The sequence below is a fragment of the Durotheca rogersii genome (genome assembly GCF_024521655.1).
Source record: "Durotheca rogersii strain YMJ 92031201 chromosome Unknown GGS23scaffold_48, whole genome shotgun sequence".
Classification (NCBI taxonomy): Eukaryota; Fungi; Ascomycota; class Sordariomycetes; order Xylariales; family Xylariaceae; genus Durotheca; species Durotheca rogersii.
Genome location: NW_026251279.1, coordinates 124,214 through 143,966, shown reverse-complemented (window position 1 = coordinate 143,966; position 19,753 = coordinate 124,214). Strand labels below are relative to the sequence as shown.

Genomic DNA, 19,753 nt, shown 5'->3' with positions numbered 1-19,753 from the left:
GTGCACGCGCTTATCTCTACATGCCCTACCAACCTACATCTTACTACGATATGCTATTAGTACTACGCCGCAAACTACCATCTGTCAAGCTGGGTGGCATTATGTCGGTAGCTTAACGCTGGGGTAGGTACCTACTCATAAACAAGTCGCTATATGTGCCGCTCATTAATGCCTAGGCGTTCATCACACCTTTCCTATACTCGCCCACCGCGCTAACTGCAAACGACGCTGCTAACCCTACGCATCCTCTACATACCCTGCTCGCGGGCAAGAGTTCAGAGGGCAGTGTTGGGCCGTGAGTCGTATCCTGAAACGCTCTGGCAACACGACGTCGTATCCGTCCTCGTTCGCGCATTCACCACTTCGAATAGGGGTAAAGCAACAGAGCCCGTCGCAACCGGCGCCGTTCACGTTCCCTCGCTCTGCGAGATGGCGTCACCCCCACCTCGGAAGCGCCGTCGCCTGTATCGCCTATCGGAACAGAGCGAGGCATCTTGGCGTTTCTGTAGCGCATCTCGGTATAACTACGAAGGTACGTGTATTCGCTTCGAGCGATACCACACCATACCTACCAGTCCACGCCCGAGCAGAGGTGTATAGCTAGATGGATGGATAGATGGATGGATGTTATGTGTGATTTGCCTGCTAATGATACCCCTGTGGTGATCAATGTCCAGGGTCCGGGCACTCGTCTGGAGAACCACCTGTCACTACCCTTGCCTTCGCTCCCAGACATGTGGGTTGCGGTCATGTCTAGTTCCCTGTTCCTGCGCGCCCCCACCAGTTAGCTGCATATGTCTAAGGAGATCTCACCACCATCTCCCAGTCTCGGCTGCTTTCCGAGGTGGGGACCAAGAGGCAGAAAGACAGTAAACATGCCGAATTTGTTCTTCGGCGGCCGCTACAGAGGGGGGGACATTGCGAGGCAGCATGTCGTCTTCAGGGGAACCGTCACTACGACCGCCTAGCTGAATGCGAGGCATCGTGCGTGGCTCGGCAACGGATTCCGGATTGAGCGGTCCAGCGGCGCCCCTAGTGTGGGAGGTTAAGATGGTTATATCTACTTTGCCTCTCCCCCGACTGTGAGGGAGAGAGACTTTTGATGTGAAGTCGGCGAGACGGTTTCTCTCTCTCATCTGTCTTACAGAAGATCCCCGATTTCGCGGTAAACGAGTTCCTCGGCCGCTCACTCTCGTTAATCAAACTCTCAAGCTTGCCAGCCACACTCGCTCTTTTCGCTTCTCATAGCTTCTTACTTGCACCTTTCTTTTTAATAAAATTTTCTTATAGCTTTTCTTGAAAATGAAGCCAGCAACGCTAGCGTGCCTTCTAGGGCCCATGGGCATCATTGCCCGCCCCTGTGGCGGTGGTCGCCCTCAGTCATCGTCTACGGTGTCCTCTATCGCGGTCAGTGTTACCGCGACATCTAGCCAGCCAGCCCCGACGTCTACGGTCCCGACGTCTACGATCTCGACATCTACAATCCCGACGTCTGAGGTCCCGACATCCGCGATTCCGACGTCTGCGATTCCGACTGCCACCTCCTCGGCGGTTCCCACTGTGGCTCCTTCAGCTCCAGCCTCGCCTAGCAAGTCTTCGAGCTCTTCCGCTAGTCCGTCTGCGACTCCGTCCTCCAGCCCGGGCAATGGCGGTTCGTCTAACAGCATCGACGCTCTCTACAGGGCCAAGGGCAAGCTCTACTACGGCACGGCCGCCGACTCGGGCACGCTGTCCAAGGCCCAGAATGCTGCCGTTATCAACGCCAACTTCGGCCAGCTGACCCCTGAGAACAGCATGAAGTGGGACGCCATCCAACCCACCCGTGGCGGCTTCAACTTCGCAGGTGCCGACGCGCTCGTCGATTTCGCGGTAAAGAACGGCCACAGCGTGCGCGGCCACACTCTATTGTGGTACCAGCAGCTCCCAAGCTATGTCGAGGCGATTACCGACGCCGCCGAGCTCCAGAGCGTTATCGAGAACCACATCAGCACCGTTGTCGGGAGGTACAAGGGAAAGATTCGCGCTTGGGTACGTATTAACCGCGTCGTTAGGGTGTATCTTCCGAAAACGAAGAAGGACTAACTAGTCGCGTGCAGGATGTCGTTAACGAGATCTTCGCCTCCGACGGCACTCTCCGTGACTGCGTGTTCACGCGATTGCTGGGCGAGGACGTCGTCCGCATCGCTTTTGAGGCGGCGCGTAAGGCGGACCCGGATGCGGTTCTGTACATCAACGACTTCCACCTAGAGAGCGCCACATCTGCCAAGGTTACGAAGGGCATGTTTGACCACGTGAGCAAGTGGCTCGCTGCCGGCGTCCCCATCGACGGCATCGGCATCCAGGGCCACCTCGGCGGTGGCAACCCGACCGCCGCCGGCATGCAGGCTGGTTTGGAGAAGCTCGCTCAGACTGGCGTCAAGGAGCTCGCCATCACGGAGCTCGATATCGTGAACGCACCTGTCGATGAGTACGTCAAGGTCACCAACGCCTGTCTCGCCGTCGAGTCTTGCGTTGGTATCACCACGTGGGGTGTGAGCGATGCCGTGAGTACTACCGATCGCTAAATATTATCTAAACCCAACTAACCTTCTCTAGGACTCGTGGCTATCTCAGCAGACGCCGCTGCTCTTTGACGCTAGCTACAAGCCGAAGGCCGCGTACACAGCCATCGTTGAGGCGCTCTCGTAGACCTTCGACGCGACCCTCGAACGCGGGAAGGAGAGGTAGCTAGGGAGGACCGAACGTTCCGAAAGCTTTGCGCATAGCTTTAATCGTGCCCCTAACCGACGGGAGCCGTATTTGGGTGGGCCGATGGACCTGTATTTAATGCATCATGGTGAGATTTCTCTGCCCTACGATGGGAGAAATGTGATGATACATAATATGATAATTACGGTCACACAACCCCTCAACCCCTCTGCCATATATTAATAGTCAGCCTGTAAGAAGCAGGTCGTCCTTCGCGTAAATGATAACGTAATCTACCCCTATATCACCGACTACATCTGTAGTAGTTTTCCACAGTACGATGTCCATTAGACATCGATAGGCATCACAATCAATTTCTGTAGTAGCAAATTGGAAAAGTGATCTAACCCCAAATGAAACATTTATTTTCTAGACCGTGTTAGAGATTCAAGTAGAATTCTTATAGTTCAGGACGTGAAATTCAGCGTCCAATATAGAGTAGGGAGGTCCAAGGAGTCCTGTCGGCGATAGGTACGAAACCCACCAGCCCCTGAAAGTCAAGACTACCTCTTAGCGAAAGGAAGTGCACCATGTCTCCAGTATTCTTCTCCCGAAACCCTCCCTGTACAACCGTGGTCCGACGCGATGGGAAGTATGCGTGAAAGATGTCCCCTACTCCCTCAGGTCCTACTCGCCTCCAACTCCAGAACCCTTACGTGAGGAGGTATTTCTTGGCTTTCGACACACGGACAGACGCCAGGGCTACGCTTCAAGAGATTCTGGTAGCAGGGCCCTAAGCCGAAATCTTGACAAAGGCCACGGTCTCGTTAGCCTTGAGAGGCTGACCCGTGGCCGGGTCCGCGCTGTTCGGGCCGAGGAGTCGCGCGTAGTAGTAGTCTTGACCGCTCGACCCGGCGTTCTGGGGGTAGTATTTGAGGCCCCACGTCGTGCTGCCGTTGAACCCGAGGAACACGCCGTCCTGCTTCTCGTCGCCGATGTAGTGTTCGAAAATCTCGGGCGCCTCCCCGTCAATCTTCCACATCAGGGCCGCGTCGTACGAGTAGGGCGAAAACACCAACGGGATCCACTGGTAGCTGGTAGGGGCCCCCGTGGTAGCGAGGTCAGTCGGCACCCATCCCTTGAGGACGCCGGCTTCGCACTTCAGGGGGTTCTTGGCGATGTCGTTGCGCGTCGGGAACGTGATCTACACCGCGCTGTCAGAATTTGCGCACGCGCTCGGGGCCGAGCTCATTTTGGATACATACAGATCCCCATCTCAGAGTGGGCCTGCTGTCGGTCCTAGGATCGTACTTGATAGAGTATACAGACGTGTCGCTGAAGCTTTCGATGGCGGCGTTTTCGCTGTTCGCCAGCTCGACAGTCCACGGACCGGCGGTGTTGGCTGCGGCATTGTAGCCCGGGAAGGACGAGCAGTCGGAAGGCAAGGCCTTGACCGTCACCTCCGGGACCGCGAGGGCCAGGGGAAGCGAGGCGAGGAGAGAGGCGAGGGTAAGTTCGGCGAGCATCGTGGCGAAGATCCTGCGTTACGCGTGTGTGAGATTGAGCGAGCGAGGGACGAAAAGAGAACACGAAGCGGGTGAATGAAGGGACAGGCGGGTGCTTGACTTTCGGATGCAGAGTTAAGGGCAGAGACGGGGGATATATATCCTCCATCGACCCCTGAACAAGTCGAGGTAGAATCCCCATTATAGGTACTAGGCAGAAGCCCAGGGAATAGGCGGCCAATGGGCGACTAACGGGCCGGGCTTCCCGGGAGGGTATACGGAGCCCAGACCAGAAGAAAAACGGACACAGGGCTGACTTGTCGACGCGTGGGTGAAATGGAATAACAGGACCCCGGAATGCGTAGATTTGAATATACCAGGGGAGACGATTGCGGGTTGGACGCCCCGTAGTCTGGCCAATTATCGTCGTAGGTGCCTATGATGAGGCCTGATTCGGAATGAGCTAGGACTCGGAATCCTGGTATAGAAGGCAGATGCCCAGCCCAAGAAGGCATAATCGCATGATTGTATAGCTAGCAGAAAAGAGACTAAGGGCGGCCTATACGACTGGGCATTATCCCGCTTGCGCATCAGCCAGAGGGTATATCTCAACTACCTACATGGTAGTCCAAACTGCTGTTCGTTTCAGCAGTGAGGTTTTGTTTATAGCTATCTGAAGTGAATATGTGGATGGGTGTAAACAACTCCTGGTGTCAGACTGATCCTTAAAAGGCGGAGAAGGCATTGCCATCCAGGCGGTTTACATAAAAAGAAACACTTCAGCCACGACAAAGGCAATTTTATACACTTCACTGATGAAAGCCACCCTTGTGACCTGAGTACATAATAGGCACATGTGTGATCAGGTCATGAAGCCCGTAGGGTTGATGATTAACATGTTGCCTATCGCGAGTTGCCATGGAAAATCAGGAACCCAGCTATAGGTATAACTACCTATTCCCCTAGGCCCAGGTACCGTAGGCATGTACCCAGAAGACGTTCTTATGTACCGATGGACGAGAGTCACCTCCAAAGTGAATGTAGACAGTACGAGGCTGATTCGTCGCGGTACTCACTGCTGTTTACCATTGTTAGCTGGTATTCAATGTTTCCTTCATCGTTAACTTCGTCACCCCTATATTCCGACGTCCCTTCTCCTAGTCTTCTTGTCTTCGTCATCCTCCCGACCCCATCCCCCAGTGATCCAGCCCCTCGACCACCCATCCAAGAACCAGCGAACAGACGAGCAACCGATACCCGCTCCTCCGCAACATCTTGATCCCAGACAGACTCCGCTACACCTTCTTACGTCGTTGATGGTGCCTGAAGCGAAACGCCTCGCAACCGAAAAGTTTCGGCGAGAAAGATGGCTCACGATGACACCAGCCCCAACTCGATCAAGCCTGCCGCGATCCAGGCCATATACCAGGGGAAGCTCAGCTTCCCACTCACATCGATCCGGTCGATAGGAAGCACGATGGACTGGTCGGGCGGCGTAACAGAGAGCGTGATGCGGGCAGTCGCAGAGAAACTAGGAAAGGTATGGCCCGCCCCTGCGGCCGACACCCAGCCGTCGGACAGAAGCTCCACACCTCCCCTGGATAACTATCGCGGCAACGGCGCCCTGCCGATGAACCAGCCCGAGAACATTTCGGACAGCGAGAACTGCTCCATCTGGATCACGAACCTGCCCCCGGACTGCACGCTCCCACTCGTCCTGTCGCATCTACGAAACACCGGCAAGGTCTTCTCGTCGCACCTGGGGCAGCCGACCTACAACTACGACACGGCGTGCGCCAAGGTGGTGTTCTTCGACCGCGCGGGGGCGGAGCGAGCGCTGGCGCGGGCGGGCACGTTCGAGATCGGGGGGCGGCGGCCTCGGATCCGGCCGAACCGGATCAGGAAGAGCGCGGTGGCGCCGTCGGCGTCGTCGCGGGTGGTGCAGATCACGGGGCCGAGCCGGGTGGTCAACTTCCGGGCGCTCAGCGCGCTCTTCCAGGCCAACTTCTTCTACGACCTCGTCGCCGTCCACGTGACCTGGCAGCGCGGCGACGCCGCCTGCATGGTCTGGGAGTTCGGCTCCTACCGCTGCCAGGCCGAGAACGCCGTCAAGGTCGTCCGCGCCAAGAAGCACTCCTCCAAGACCGCCTCCGGCCAGCCCTCCCCCTGGGACGCCGTCGACTTCGCCTGGATGCCGGACCCCTGCGCCTACACACCCCCCCCGGCCCCCGGCCACCAGGAACACGCAGACGCTAACATCCGTCCGTAGGGCCGCGGGGGAGGGAGGGAGGGAAGCCTCGGTAGGCATTATATGTGACTACGCGACGGACCCCCGATCTAGCAGTCATCTCGAAACAGGAAGCTGCTAGGAATTGGATGGCGGAGAAGCCCTGTTCGAATACGACGCGTATACTCTGGATAAAATAATTAGCCCCTATTCCACGCCCGTCTCGTCTCCCTTTCGAATTCACGTCCTGTTCCGCTCCCACGCCTCACACCTTTCGTTAACCCTCCTACCATTTCCAGATGTTGGCCCCAGAACACCGCCTTACCACGATAAAGGGTCATTCAATGGTCCCGCGAAACGGCCGCGTCCTAGGTCTGTGGAATAATCAAGCTATACGTCTTGGGCATCGAGCCGATCCGCCCCCCAGACTCAACGGAGTGGATTGGGATAGTAAGTGCCTCATAACGGGCTAAAGGAAGCAGAGCACATTGCGCTATCTCGCGTGTAATGAGTTGTCGACATGTCTCTTGGCGTTTACGATATGGTGGGCGAGCTCTGTCTCGCTTCTTTCATCGAACGTGGCAAGCCGCTGGCGGGTTCGCGTGTCCTCTTCACGTACCTAATGTCGGGCTGCTCAATATGTCTCCATACCCCCTAGTCATTCGGAACGCCTTACATCCACCCCTGATATCATGCGGGAATTCACAATGTCGGATTGTTGGACTTTCGCCGCAGTGCCGGGCGACAGACGGTGTTATATTGTTGTTCTCTGCGGCGTATGCTACTGGACGAATGGGAGATCTAAGACAGCCCTGGTAATCCGGGTATTTGACAGCTACTGAGTGGAGGATCCGATATACCTTCCGAGACGACTCATCCGTACCACGTCTCTAGTTGTGGCTCCGAGCGGCTACACGTCCTCACTGCGGCTACCTCGCTTATGGGAAGATCGCATTCCGAAGAGCGGCGCCACGAAGGGAATCGGTCCTAAAGCTATTGTACTACATCCACTCGCCCTTGCGCAGAGTAACCCTGCGAGCTGCCCTTTACTACGAGAAAAGGAAGGAAATAGACTTTTCCGAGATCTATTCTTTGGTCAGTGTTACACTACATCGTGGATTTGGACCGACGCAATGACCTCCTCTTCCGAGGGCATTCCGCACGGCTGGTACCGGTTCCAGTAGTGGACTCCGGTGCAGCACGACATATCTATGAGCTACGAAGCCCGTCGTCTAGCCTCGGCACAGACATCACCGACGCTACCTAATACCACCTACCCGCTATGTCGATACGCAACTGTAACTGGCAAGTCGAACACACGTCATGTTTGCTACAGCACAGCCGGGGGAGAGTGAGGACGTTATCTAGGTACCCCTTGTTGAGCACCAAGTTACCAGGGTGCATGTAACGCCTACCTACAGGGTGGGAGCAGAAGTCTCTAGGTTGTGGAGCGCAGGAGAATGTGGGAAAGAGAGAGTATGCGAGACGGAGAAAAGGACGTTACCTGTATTGCCTCTGTTGCCAGAGAGTCTGTAGCCCCAAGTGTACCCCCTAATAGGCGCGTCCCGTTCGTGTGTGAGTTGCCGGCATGCGGTTGCCCGCCGGGCTTTCCACATCGTCTCGGAGGCCAAGCGGACAGGGCGGGGACATCTCTGTAGCCACGTTTTTGAGCCTCCCAGGCTTTGCGTTTTCATTGGCCAGGTACCTTAATCTAGGATTAGCAGATATATGTCGCTGAAGGGGGGCGGCAGCTCGGGTGGTGATCCCGGGATCGTTGGTGGTAAGACGGAGGGGATGATCTAAGTAAGACAACGAAATATTTTCCAAGCTGTTCGAACGGCCGGCGGCCGACGGTGTGAAGATGAAGTAAGCATAAGTGTTTTTAAGTATCTACCTAGGACCTCGACCCTGCGTGGAGCGAAGTGGCACAGCGCCTCGATTCGCCCAGCGCCACTCAGACGGTCCGGGAGACACGCCCTCAGCTCACCCAGTCGGGGTGTCGGTGGCAGGGCCGGGATTTGCGCGTCGTGCGCCGTCGACGCGTACGGCAGATGCAACTTGCCGAAATAGAGAATGCGTCGGTGACATGGCACGAAGCGGAGGCCATTACCCCGGGATATCTACAACGTTCTTCGACGTAGCCGAGAGAAAAATCAAGCGACGGATGGCGGGAGGAGGAGGGGGTTGGGGCAACTATCAGCGGGCAAGTAAGGTGTAGGTGAAATTGATCCTATCCTGCGATCTGATCGGGTCTCTCGCTGTCGGCCACCAGTCGAAGCGGCAACGGTGGCGCCAGTTTCAAATATAGGCCTGCGTCACATTCGCCATCTATCTGGAAACCAACGCAGACCCCGTCCCATCCTTTTCTCATCATCACTAATTACCCAGGCACCCGAGCGATCCTACAGCTACCTAGGTATACCCAGCAGCCGCCAGCACATCGCAGCCGCTGGCGGCGCCGATCTCGGGAGATTCGCGCGCGTTCCCGGCTTCCGATTTGTCTACTCCCCTTCTCGTAGTACCGGACCGTCCATCTACGCAGGCTGGTGAGAGAACCCCGAAATGGAATTGCGCCAGACAACAGGACATGACGATATCGGGCTGCCACAGCAGCACGGGCATCTGATAGGTGCGCGGGCATCGAGCGATATGTGCTCAGTGCAAGGGACGACGAGGTGATTTGCGTCGATGTTGACCGCACGGCGTTGCGACGGCCTAGCCATCTCATTCTATTGGCGCTGTCTAATAGCCGACCTGCCATCTCGGGCCACCGACGCGATGCTTATTTCGACGCATATCGCTACAGAAACGGGGTGTGGGCTCCGTGTAGGCGTGCAGATCTTCCTGTGCCGAACGTTCCTCATCGAGACGTGGCCCCGAGGCGAGAGCACGAGGAGGCGATCGCGGAGGAGTAGTAGGGTGATCCATACCTCCTACTTACCTACCTCTCCATGTCGATGTATACCTACCCCTACCTACCCATCTACCCCCTAGGACCCTAGCTACCTGAGAGGCGAAAGGTGATATACCTACCTACTAGTAATCTATACACGTAGGGGGTAGAGGAGGTAGGAAAATATGTGTATATGTACCTACGTCTTATCACGTACCTAATGCATTATTATGTACCTATGTAGGTATGTAGGTACGTGCTGGGCTGGGTTGGGTTGGGAATCACTCGCATGAATCGAATCAGATCCAATCAAGCCTGCGTACCAGTAGGGGGGGATCGTCGCTGGTGAATAGGACGGGCGGGTTGGGATTGTGCATTCGTACATTGTAGGTAGAGGGGAGCGGGAGAAGCCAGGGTGGTTTGGCTGCGAGTGGCTGAGAGTGCCCGCGGGCTAGCCTTCTGTCTCTCTCTCTCTCTCTCTCTCTCTCTCTCTCTCTCTCTCTCTCTCTTTCTCTCTCTCTCCCTATCTCTCTCCTTTCCTATCCGCTTTTTATTTCCTCTTCGATTTCCTTCGATTTTCTTCCATTCTACTTCTTATGAGTACTCCCTCCCCGAAGTCTCTCGGCCAGTCAGGCTACCTACCCCCTGCTTCCCTCTACCACCGTACTAAGTAGGTACTCCCACGTAAACCTCTCAGGCCTTCGATGGCGCGAGTTAACATGTGCATGTCGTACCATGTCGACAGCGTCCAGGTCCGGAGTTGACCCTAGTGAGATGTCACCGCGCACCGGCGTGGGGAGCGAAGAGACTTGGCGCGATAACAATTCTTGCTCAGAGTCGACGACGACGAGTCCCTTTTGCTCTTTCCGTGATGTTGGCGGTTGAGCAGCCGAGCCTTCGGTACTAAGGTGGTAGTAGCCAAGATCCGGGGAAAGGCTTGTTTTCTTCAGCACTTGTCTGAGGTCGCGCCCCCCCCAACTGTTTGCCATGACCGACTCGCGTAAACGGAGAGAGGGAGGATCCTCATCCGGCCGCGACGACCTGCCAGAAAGCAACTAGGCTGGCCCCATGGCGTAAGGAAATCCCCAGGGAATCCCCCTCCTCTTCGTGACGATCTACATGTCTATATATCTCTTCCTTGCATGCTTGCATAGGCGTTATCGGCGCAGGTTTCTAGGTTTCCCCTCTCTGAAGCGACAACGCAACTCGCTGAGCACCCTTCTATGCGCAGGGTCTGTATGGGAGGAGGGACAAAGAGATAAGGAGACACGCAGACATGAAGAGAGACAAAGAGCGAATGCTTCGGGCGTATCCAGCCACGCTACGACATGTTGCTTGCCAATCTTCATCGCCTCGAGTCCGCCCCACTGGTCTCGCTCGGACTTACTAAGGCCATCGCAACGTGGTTGGCGATGTAAGACATTGGCCATGGCACGTTCCACGCACACCTCCCCCTCCAATCTTTCCACCATCAAATCAACGCCTCTCTCAGTAACGCATCCGAGCACATGCCTGGCCATCCATGCTGGTCCCGCGAATAGTGGGTGTCCTGCTTCACCAGGATACGGAAAATAACGTAGATCACGCATCGTATATCGTAGAAACCATTGAACCTCGGGGGTGGCTGGCGCACACTAGATAAAGAAGACGGGGCTTGAGGGGGGGGGGGGGAAGGTCCAGACAGCATTGCTCATAATGGCGTGAGTGAGTCTACGTGCAAGATCAGGACATGGCAGGGCAAGGACGCCTCCATCTATCCTATCCATATACCGGTTATGGGTTGCCTGTCCCGGGGGGGTAGGTTGGAGGTCCGAAATCTCTCACTCGCTAACTAGGATGCTGCTCTACGAGCCAGCTTGCGAGTAACCCGATGTTGTGAATCTGCAGGCCGACGATCTGCCCGCTAAGCCGCCGCATGTTCCACGCCAGAGACCCTATCAGCCCCTCCACCTCGCGCGGCCGGAGTTGATCACGGCGCCCAAACACAGGGGTTTAGGGAGTGGTTGGTCTCCTCATGTTTGTGCCGCTGCCGCGGTCTTGCCCATAAAGGCAGCTGTCATCCGAATCTTCCTACATGGGTTGCTTGATAGCGGATCGCCGGCCAACGACTGCCTCTATCGTCCTCTAGGAAGATCCGCGGTCTCCCATGGCAGACAGACTACCCCTATCTCTCTGTCCAGCAAACCCGCTCTCTCTCTCTCTCTCTACCAACCTTACCTCTACCCTGCCTTAAACTGGGTTCGTCATTGCGTGGTCGATCTTTGTTATAAATATTCGATTGTCCAACTGGCTTGGGAGATACGCTAGCCCACCTCTTTTGTGAGAGGTCTAAGGAGAGATTCGACTATCATCGCCGGCCGCGTCCTCTCTTCTTTCTCCTCTGATATACCCATATTCTCTCCATCCCACCCCTTCTGCCTGTCCTTGACTACATATATTCTTTCGCTTCCGTGACCCTTTTCTCTTGGCCACCCGCCCGCTGCCTTTTGGTCTCGACGTAACGAACCCCTGAAGGGTTTATATTCACATCATGGTTGGTTCAGTGGGAGCGCTCGCCTTCGCGGCCGTCGTCTCTGGCATGGCAATGGCAACTCCCGCCCCCCCACGACCCAAGATCGGCACGTTTTCCGTCCCGCAGGTTCGAAACCCAGGCTTTAGGGCCCACGGCCCCGCGCAGCTGGCTCGGGCGTACCTCAAGTACGGTGCCAAGCTGCCGGACGGCCTAGCCAGGATCGTGGCCGACCTGAAGGTCTTCCGACGCGATAGCGGAAGCGCAACGGCTACCCCGGAGCAGTACGATATCCAGTACCTGACGCCCGTCTCGATCGGAACCCCGCCCCAGGAGCTCAATTTGGACTTTGACTCCGGGTCTTCGGATCTCTGGGTATTCAGCACGGAGACGCCGCCCAGTTCCGTCAACGGACAGACCGTGTACGACGCGAGCAAGAGCAGCAGCTCCAAAAGCCTTTCGGGAGCCACCTGGAATATCAGCTACGGAGATGGCAGCTCCTCTAACGGCGTGGTGTATACGGACGTTGTCAACGTCGGCGGTGTCTCATTCGAGACACAAGCCGTCGAGGTTGCCACCGCCGTCTCGTCGCAGTTCTCGGAAGACGCGAACAACGACGGTCTCCTGGGCCTGGCCTTCAGCAGTATCAACACAGTGAAGCCGACTCCTCAGAAGACCTTCTTCGAAAACATCGCACCGAACCTTGACGCCGCTGTTTGGACGGCAGACCTCAAGTACCACGAGGGTTAGCAGGCCCGCCCTCCCTTGGCTTCTCTGCGAAGTTGCTGACACGTCATCTAGCCGGTACTTATGATTTTGGCGTCATCGACAAGTCCAAGTACACGGGCGATATCACCTACACCGATGTCGACTCGAGTGAGGGTTTCTGGTCGTTCAGTGTCTCGGGCTACGGCGTGGGCAACACGACTTTCACTTCGTCGAGATTCAGCGGCATCGCCGACACCGGCACGACACTGGCACTGCTGCCGTCGAGGGTGGTGGCGGCGTACTATCGCCAGGTGCCGGGCGCGCAGCTTGATCCCCGACAGGGCGGCTACGTGTTCCCCTGCTCGAGTAGCCTACCCGACTTCGTATTCGGCGTTGAGGACGCCAGGATTGCTATCCCTGGCAGGTTCATCAACTACGCCCCTGTTGATGACTCGTCCTGCTTCGGTGGCATCCAGTCTGGCGAGGACATCGGTGTGTATATCTGGGGCGACGTTGCCCTGAAGGCAGCCTTCGTTGTCTTCGACGACTCTGCGGACACGCCTAGGCTAGGATTCGCGAAGAAGAATCTATAGACGGGTGACTGCCCACCACTGCGGCACGTCGTCTAGCACCTTACCTAGAGTGCGCTCTAGGCTACTAACGCGTGCTCTTAAACAGAATGGATCGGGACGGGTAATCCGGTGATGCTTGTATATGACAAGGAGATGAAAGAGCGTCAGGGATATCCCCGTTAGATACGGCCTTTTTTGTATATCACTTTTACTTCTGGATCAAGCCCGAGCGCACTTATGAGTTCAGTCTTGTACCTACGTATTCGCATCGATAGCCAACACCGATTCGATAGCTTTTCAATTTACCAAGATTTGAACTGGAATATGCGACGATGAATCCAGGCTTCGTGGCTCTGATACGCTCTCACGTCCTGCCAGTCCTGCCCAGCGACCAACCTTGCCTTTGGCGTTGCCCTGTCTATCAAGAGCAAATAACCTTGAACCAAGTCGACTCATACAAGGAACTGCGCTCGAACGTGCTATGGTGGGATCATCCCATTCCTAAGACACCCCTCCTCCAGCTTACTATCAACTGTTAACGTTGAATGGATCTAGGGTAGTCTTCAGCCATAGAGCGTAGACGAACTACAAAATATGCCCTGAGCTGGCGCGTGCCTCCTAGTTCTACGAAATTCGACGCTGTTTAACCCCGCCCCTAAGATAAAACCCACGGGAACCCATACTGCCTCCATGAGCGTAGCTATATCTAGCCAGAGTCTGTGGATTACCAATACAGTTGGGACATCGTAGTTCCATCTTATCCTTGCGCCTCCTGGTTCGCGATACAAGTCGGGATACCTAAGCTACAACCTGTACTAACCTAGGTACCTACGCGCTCGGAATACTATTAATATGCGGAGACGTGGAAGCCAGTTCCATATGTATCGATCGCGCAGCTGGCACAAGCGAGGCGGCTCGACGCCAAATCCAGTGCTATGAGTCTCTCATCGAGCTAATCATCGCTGCGTCCGCAACTGGGTAGATCTATTTTTACAACCGGGCTCATGGTAAGCGAACTGACGATACTACTTATCTTCGCCCGAGACAATATCCAACCCAGTTCACAGCATAGGCAACTCCCGTCGGGAGACTTAACAGGCAGTTGTAATTAAGCTAATCATCACTACCTGAGGCGTCTGATAAGTGCCTCTATTGATTTAGGTGCTCTCGCCGTTGAAACTTGAGCATCAGTCTACACAATGGGTGAAGGAAAAGCATCCACAGGTGTCGTAAGTGCGATGCTCCCTTGGTCAATTTCCCTCCAAACTCAACGCATTTGACGACGAATAAGAATGTGCGGTTTGGCTGAGAGAATGACGTGAAGTATAAACAGCAAAGTGTCCCTCCCATCCACGGGCTCTTCCTCTCCAAACATCGGCCTCCTCGAAGAAGTGTACCTACCTCCGCTGGATGCTGACTCGAGAGGTCCTTGGCATTGCAAACGAAACTCGATACCGCGAAGTGCCGACCGTCCCCCAGAATCCAGCGTCCAGTACCTCCCGAAATCAAAAGCGCGAAAGAAATGTCCATTCTGTTCTCCAATCCGGTCCCGTCCCTTCGTACGTAATCTCTGCTAAGAGGGATCTACCACTCCGCCGCGATGGTCGTGAAAAGACAGAGACGTTGGGAGCATGTGATCATTATTGCGTGAAAAATAGGCCGGCTATGCCTTAAGCCACCGCAATGCCCCCCTTGCGCTTCTCGGCGCTGGTGAGAACGAGCATCGGGGCTTTTCGTTGCCCGTCAGCTGATTCAGTCTTGCTTGACCGCTGCGCCCCGTTCTTGAACACGCTCGCGAAGCTGCCCTCGCTCTCACCCACGCTGGAGAGGCTGTCGACACTCTTGCGCGACTTCTGACGCGAACCCGGTCGATCGGAACCAATAGCCCCCCAGCTACCGCTGGTTGAAGTCCGGGAACTAGCGAGACTCGGCTCCGCGTCTCCGGAGAGGCTACCTGAGCCACTACGTCCAGAGTCAGACTCGTTATCGGTTAGCGGAGAGTCGACCTCCTCAGCAGTCTCGGATACGGGGCTCATGCTTCCGCAGCTGCTACCCGTACCCTTCCGTCTAACCATCCTAGCCTTGACGAGATTGTGGACGGCAGAGCGTCGGGTCCGTGCGGCAAAATTCTTGCTGCCTTCGTGCTTGGCAGTCGGTTTCGCTAGGAGCTCCTCCGAGGCGGGAGGTCCGCGGGGTTGCCGAATTGGGTGTTCACCAGCACGACCCTGGCCCGGGCCATAGCTACCGTTAGTCAGAGGCGTCAATGGGAACGAGGCGGTCTTCGGACCGGCCGACTTGGGGGGCTCGTCCGTCGACAAGGACAGACCCTTGTTGCCATTAGCCAGAGACGACGACTTCTTATGGCCACGGCGGAAGGCATTAGCAGACGGCGGAGGGAGGGGGGTTGGCTCCACGACCAGCTCCACCCTCTTCGGAGGCGAAGTCGTTCGGAAAGAAGGCGGGCTAATCTCCACGGGAGGAGGAGAAACCTGGACACGGGGCGTGCCATTGCCGTTCTGCTGACGATTGAATCCCTTCGGAGTAGCCGGAGTGTTGTCTACGTAGCTGCTGTTATTCACCTGGGCGGCGTTCTGGTCGACATAGTACATCTGGTGGCCAGTCGCAGGGTCATAGTAGGTATACAGGTTCTGCTGGGTAGGCATCGATGTAGCTATGGATTGCTGCAGGTCCTTGAGTTGCTGCTGCTGCTGGTACAAATGCTGCAGCGCCATCTGCTGCTGCAAAACCGACTGGCCGCTCAGGCTCATGTTTTGGAACTGCTGGGCAGCAGCTTGAACACTGAGCAGCTGCTGTTGCAGACGCTGCTGTTGCTGGGCCAAGAACAGGTTAGTCGCCACGAGCTGTGCGTACAGGGAAGGGTCCATCTGGTTCTGGACCTGCTCGTCCAGATAAAGCTCGGGGGGGGCTAGGATTTGCTCGGCCGTGTACTGCTGCGGGCCCATACCCATCAGGGAGTTGTGGGCTTGCTGCGATGCGATGCGCGGAAGCGAAGTTTTGGGCCCATTGTACATGCCGTCCTGGCCACCGTACACGTTCCCAGGAACGCTGCCCCGCCCGTGTACGTGGGAGGGAGGGACGGCAGAAGTTGGCGAGGTAGCGAACGAGGTTGCGGTGGCGGACTTGGGGGCCGTCCTGAGACCTGCAAGCAGGTGAGACCGGCTGGTGCGCGGAGTCGGAGCACCGTTGTCCTTGGTGTCGGCCGAGGCCTTCATGGCATCGAAGGACAGCGGCTTGATGTTCTGGCCGCCGCTGCGACGAGAGGCCAACCCTCCGGTGGGCATGCCCAAACCCGACGGGGAAGTGAAGCCGTTGTGCGACATTTGAGCAAGACCTCCGGTGTCCATTGCTCAAAGTGGTGTGATAATCTGCCGTGAATCAAATTGGCCACCTAGGCAAAGTCCTGGCAGGCGATCCGAATCGCCACGGCGGGAGAAAAAAAAATAATTAGAAGTAAAATCTAGGAAGGAATGGAAGATTGCCTCTGTTGGTTAAGAGGCGATCGAGTGGTATTACAACAAGGTATTGATGGAAGCGACGGTGGCCCGGTCGGTTCTGATTATGTGGCAATGTTGCTATTGTCCGTACTGTAGGCGTGTAGCGACCCGGCAATGGGGGACAGACAATCTGGCTGAGGCGGCAATTCGGAATGCCGTATCAAACGCGATTCGCTGACAGGGCCTCAACGAAACCAAGAAAGGTCAGATTTGCTGGCGATCGAAAGATGTAGACAAGAAACAGAGGGATGCGAGTAGACGCGTGTGTCGTAACTGTTTTTTTCTTTTGCGCTCAAGTAGTATTAAGAGTAATCTTAGTGGGGTGGTCGTGTCCGAATGAGCGATTGACGACGCCGAGACAAACTGCGCAATCAATGGAGTTGGGAAGTAAGAAGGATGAACGACAAGGTGGACTCGAGAGTTGGCCTGGAGGGGTTTCTGAGCCAATTCAGGTCAAAGAAAAAACTGCGAATAGAGACAGAGCCAGAGCAGGTGCAGAAAGAGAGCTAGATGGTAATGACCACCTGAGACCGGGCAGAGATGAAGAGACGGAGCAAGAGGCTAGGGCCAGGAAGCTCCTTTGTAAGTTCAACTCGACCGAGCGCAGCGTGATGCAGCACAGTCCCGATATTGGCAGCACAGACTTGCGTCAGGTCACTTTGGCTTTGTCCTGGTACGGATCAGCCACAAAATATCTTGGATGACGAAGCAGTTCCTTGTTTCCCAGGGTTCCGGATGGAAAAGAGAAAACTGTCCAGACTGGTGGATGCCCAACACGATAGCTCCGGAGCGTTCTTAGGTCTGTGGTGTTCCTTCTTCCTCACCAGGGAAGCCTGCAGTTTCTCGCAACAGAGTAGTCGAAGTGAGCGGACGCGAAATTAGGGTCGAGTAGGGGATATACGTTGTGTCAAGGCGACGCGAATCGAAAAGCTGGCAAGAAAATAGGTAATTTGTACACGGATTAAAAAGTCGATGAGTCGATTTGGATACTCCGGAATCTCTCTGCAGCAACACTGGTAACTTTTTTTTTCAAGGTGTTTGGTCGATTTTTCTTCTTTTTTCCCCCTTTGGTAGACTGGCGAAGGTGTGAAAGTGGGCGAGACGATGGGTGGCGATGGTGGTGGTAAGATTGTCGTCTTCTCGAGAGAACGCAACGCGATGGTAGTCAAATTTGCCTCCGAAGACGACGACGAAGGGCAAGCCAACGACGGGCACGAATTGGGATGCGCGCGGAACGAAAAAAGGGGAGGAGAGGGAAGCTCGAGGAGGATAGGAACCAGCAGGCAAGGGAGGGAATAAAGGAAGGGCGATGTGCGATGCGGACGAAGGAGGGGGGAAAAGGAAGAAAGAGAAGACGGAACAAAAAGTAGAGTGTGCGATGGCAGTCGAGAGAGAGGAAGGGAAGAGAAGGATTTTAGCAATTGGGCCTAGTTGAAGGAGGAGGCGGCGTGGGAAAAAGCGAAAATTGCTGCAGTGGGTGGCCCAGGCAGGCCCTCTTCTCCTTCTCTCCCTCGCCTTTCCTCGCCTTCCAGCCGGCAACGTCCATCTACGTATGCATGTACACGCACAAAAGTATACCCCTGGGGAAATCCAGATGGCAAGGTACCTTCGGGGTACCAGCCATACATGGCTTGCCGCTGCCTCCCTCCAGCGTCTCGGGGGTGGAGAGGAATCGCACACGAGCAAGGAGCCGACCAGGTACACTGTGTACTGTGCCAGGACCCAAAGCTAGCAACCTGGGTACCTGATCTCCTGATGCCTGTGATTGGCCATAGCCAGGCCATTTTGCCGCGACGAATGGCGTTAGCGACCGTAGGTGGACCCAATCCGGCGGATTAACCACTTAAGACACGAGATGGCAGGCCCACCAATTTCCAAAGAGGAGCCCATGCATGCGGTATGTACTTATACATCTACAGGTAGGTACCCCATGTGCGTAAGAGGTAGGACATGCTGCTCATTGATCTCGTGAGGTACCTAGGTAGGTAGGGTATCTACATCCCAGGTAAGGTACCCAGACACCCAAGGCAGCAGCTGCCAGCTGGGTACTTGAGCTACGTTCTGCTATGACATAGGTAGAAGCTGCCCTTTCCATACATCTAACAAGCGTCATCTCATTTTTACCATACTCGGGATAGATAAATCATACGGGTGAGGAAATGAGCAGCAATTTTATCATGTAGCAACACGATTGCGCACCAGAGCTGCCTAGAGGTCCAGGTGATCCTATCTAGTATGTGCCCGGGTGAGTTGCCTGGGTTAGGAAGCTGTGCATTGAACGTCCTTTGACTTACCTACGGTACATACTGGGCAGGAGGACGCAAAGGTTATGTACCTCTCACCTTCCTTCATTAGGTACTCAGGTACCTAGGTAGGTAAGTAGGAGGCATGTCACGAAACAAGGGTCACCACCCATAACGTAAGTGCGTACACAGGTACCTATTATACGTCAGGTACCCCCGCCTCATTATTAGGATCCGATGGAAGGTAAGCAACTTACCCAGGTATCAGGTAGGTAGTCTGTCTTGCACACTGTAAGCTCTTGACAGGGAACCTAGTGTGGTGTGACAGTTGAAAAGTGGTACCATTGTCCATCCCTTCTCCCCAACCATCCCCTCTCTAAGCTCATGTGCAGACGTGTATATGGTGTGCAGATTGGTCTGACGAGCCTAGGAGGTAGGTAATTTCACCACCATTCAAACAAGTACCATATGCTCATTGTGCATTTGTGTCTACAGGTACGCAACTAGCGAAGCACTATGTACCTGTAGTCCTGTAGTGCAGTCCTGTGGTGCGTGCGGCTGTGATAAACATGAACTCCCAGCGGCAGCCGTTGCGAGGGATTTTGATCTTCATGAGGGAAGAGACCCAGGGGCAGACTAACCACGTAACTACCTGGTACCTACATAGTATGTACATACTATGTAGGTAGGTATTATGAGGCAGTAAGGAAAATCACCTAAACTCACCACTTTGCTGAGACTTGCTGACAGGGGCTTGCCCAGCACGCTGCCTCTTTCAGGGGTTATGAGAAAGTCACATAATGATGGATACATTTTCCTATATGTAAGCCATCCGGAAATACAGAGTACCTTGGATTACATATGAGTGTAAGTCAGAGAGGTAGGAGGCGCCT

The 19,753-nt window shown here is 55.3% G+C and overlaps 6 protein-coding genes across 6 annotated transcripts; 4 read left to right on the top strand and 2 right to left on the bottom strand.

Annotated features, from left to right (window-relative positions):
- Positions 1–1,090: 1,090 nt before the first annotated feature.
- GGS23DRAFT_400955 (glycoside hydrolase family 10 protein) lies at positions 1,091–3,249 on the top strand. The gene is made up of 3 exons (XM_051513584.1): positions 1,091–2,028; positions 2,097–2,543; positions 2,596–3,249. The coding sequence occupies exons 1-3, from the start codon at positions 1,303–1,305 to the stop codon at positions 2,686–2,688; spliced, it is 1,266 nt and encodes a 421-aa protein (XP_051367411.1). The 5' UTR covers positions 1,091–1,302; the 3' UTR covers positions 2,689–3,249.
- On the bottom strand, positions 2,947–4,455 carry GGS23DRAFT_400978 (uncharacterized protein). Its single transcript, XM_051513585.1, has 2 exons — positions 3,954–4,455; positions 2,947–3,892 (listed from the first exon to the last, which is right to left on the bottom strand). The coding sequence occupies exons 1-2, from the start codon at positions 4,212–4,214 to the stop codon at positions 3,482–3,484; spliced, it is 672 nt and encodes a 223-aa protein (XP_051367410.1). The 5' UTR covers positions 4,215–4,455; the 3' UTR covers positions 2,947–3,481.
- A 670-nt stretch (positions 4,456–5,125) lies between these two features.
- Positions 5,126–6,540, top strand: GGS23DRAFT_617871 (uncharacterized protein). The gene has a single exon (XM_051520904.1). It carries the CDS (start codon positions 5,560–5,562, stop codon positions 6,460–6,462), a length of 903 nt encoding a protein of 300 aa, XP_051367409.1. The 5' UTR covers positions 5,126–5,559; the 3' UTR covers positions 6,463–6,540.
- Positions 6,541–9,842: 3,302 nt separating this feature from the next.
- GGS23DRAFT_589218 (uncharacterized protein) lies at positions 9,843–10,965 on the top strand. Its single transcript, XM_051517605.1, has 2 exons — positions 9,843–9,983; positions 10,059–10,965. Exon 2 carries the CDS (start codon positions 10,433–10,435, stop codon positions 10,886–10,888), a length of 456 nt encoding a protein of 151 aa, XP_051367408.1. The 5' UTR covers positions 9,843–9,983; positions 10,059–10,432; the 3' UTR covers positions 10,889–10,965.
- A 531-nt stretch (positions 10,966–11,496) lies between these two features.
- On the top strand, positions 11,497–13,230 carry GGS23DRAFT_400918 (endothiapepsin). Its single transcript, XM_051513583.1, has 2 exons — positions 11,497–12,567; positions 12,624–13,230. Exons 1-2 carry the CDS (start codon positions 11,844–11,846, stop codon positions 13,121–13,123), a joined length of 1,224 nt encoding a protein of 407 aa, XP_051367407.1. The 5' UTR covers positions 11,497–11,843; the 3' UTR covers positions 13,124–13,230.
- Positions 13,231–14,031: 801 nt separating this feature from the next.
- On the bottom strand, positions 14,032–16,724 carry GGS23DRAFT_589215 (uncharacterized protein). Its single transcript, XM_051517604.1, has one exon. It carries the CDS (start codon positions 16,465–16,467, stop codon positions 14,773–14,775), a length of 1,695 nt encoding a protein of 564 aa, XP_051367406.1. The 5' UTR covers positions 16,468–16,724; the 3' UTR covers positions 14,032–14,772.
- Positions 16,725–19,753: the final 3,029 nt, after the last annotated feature.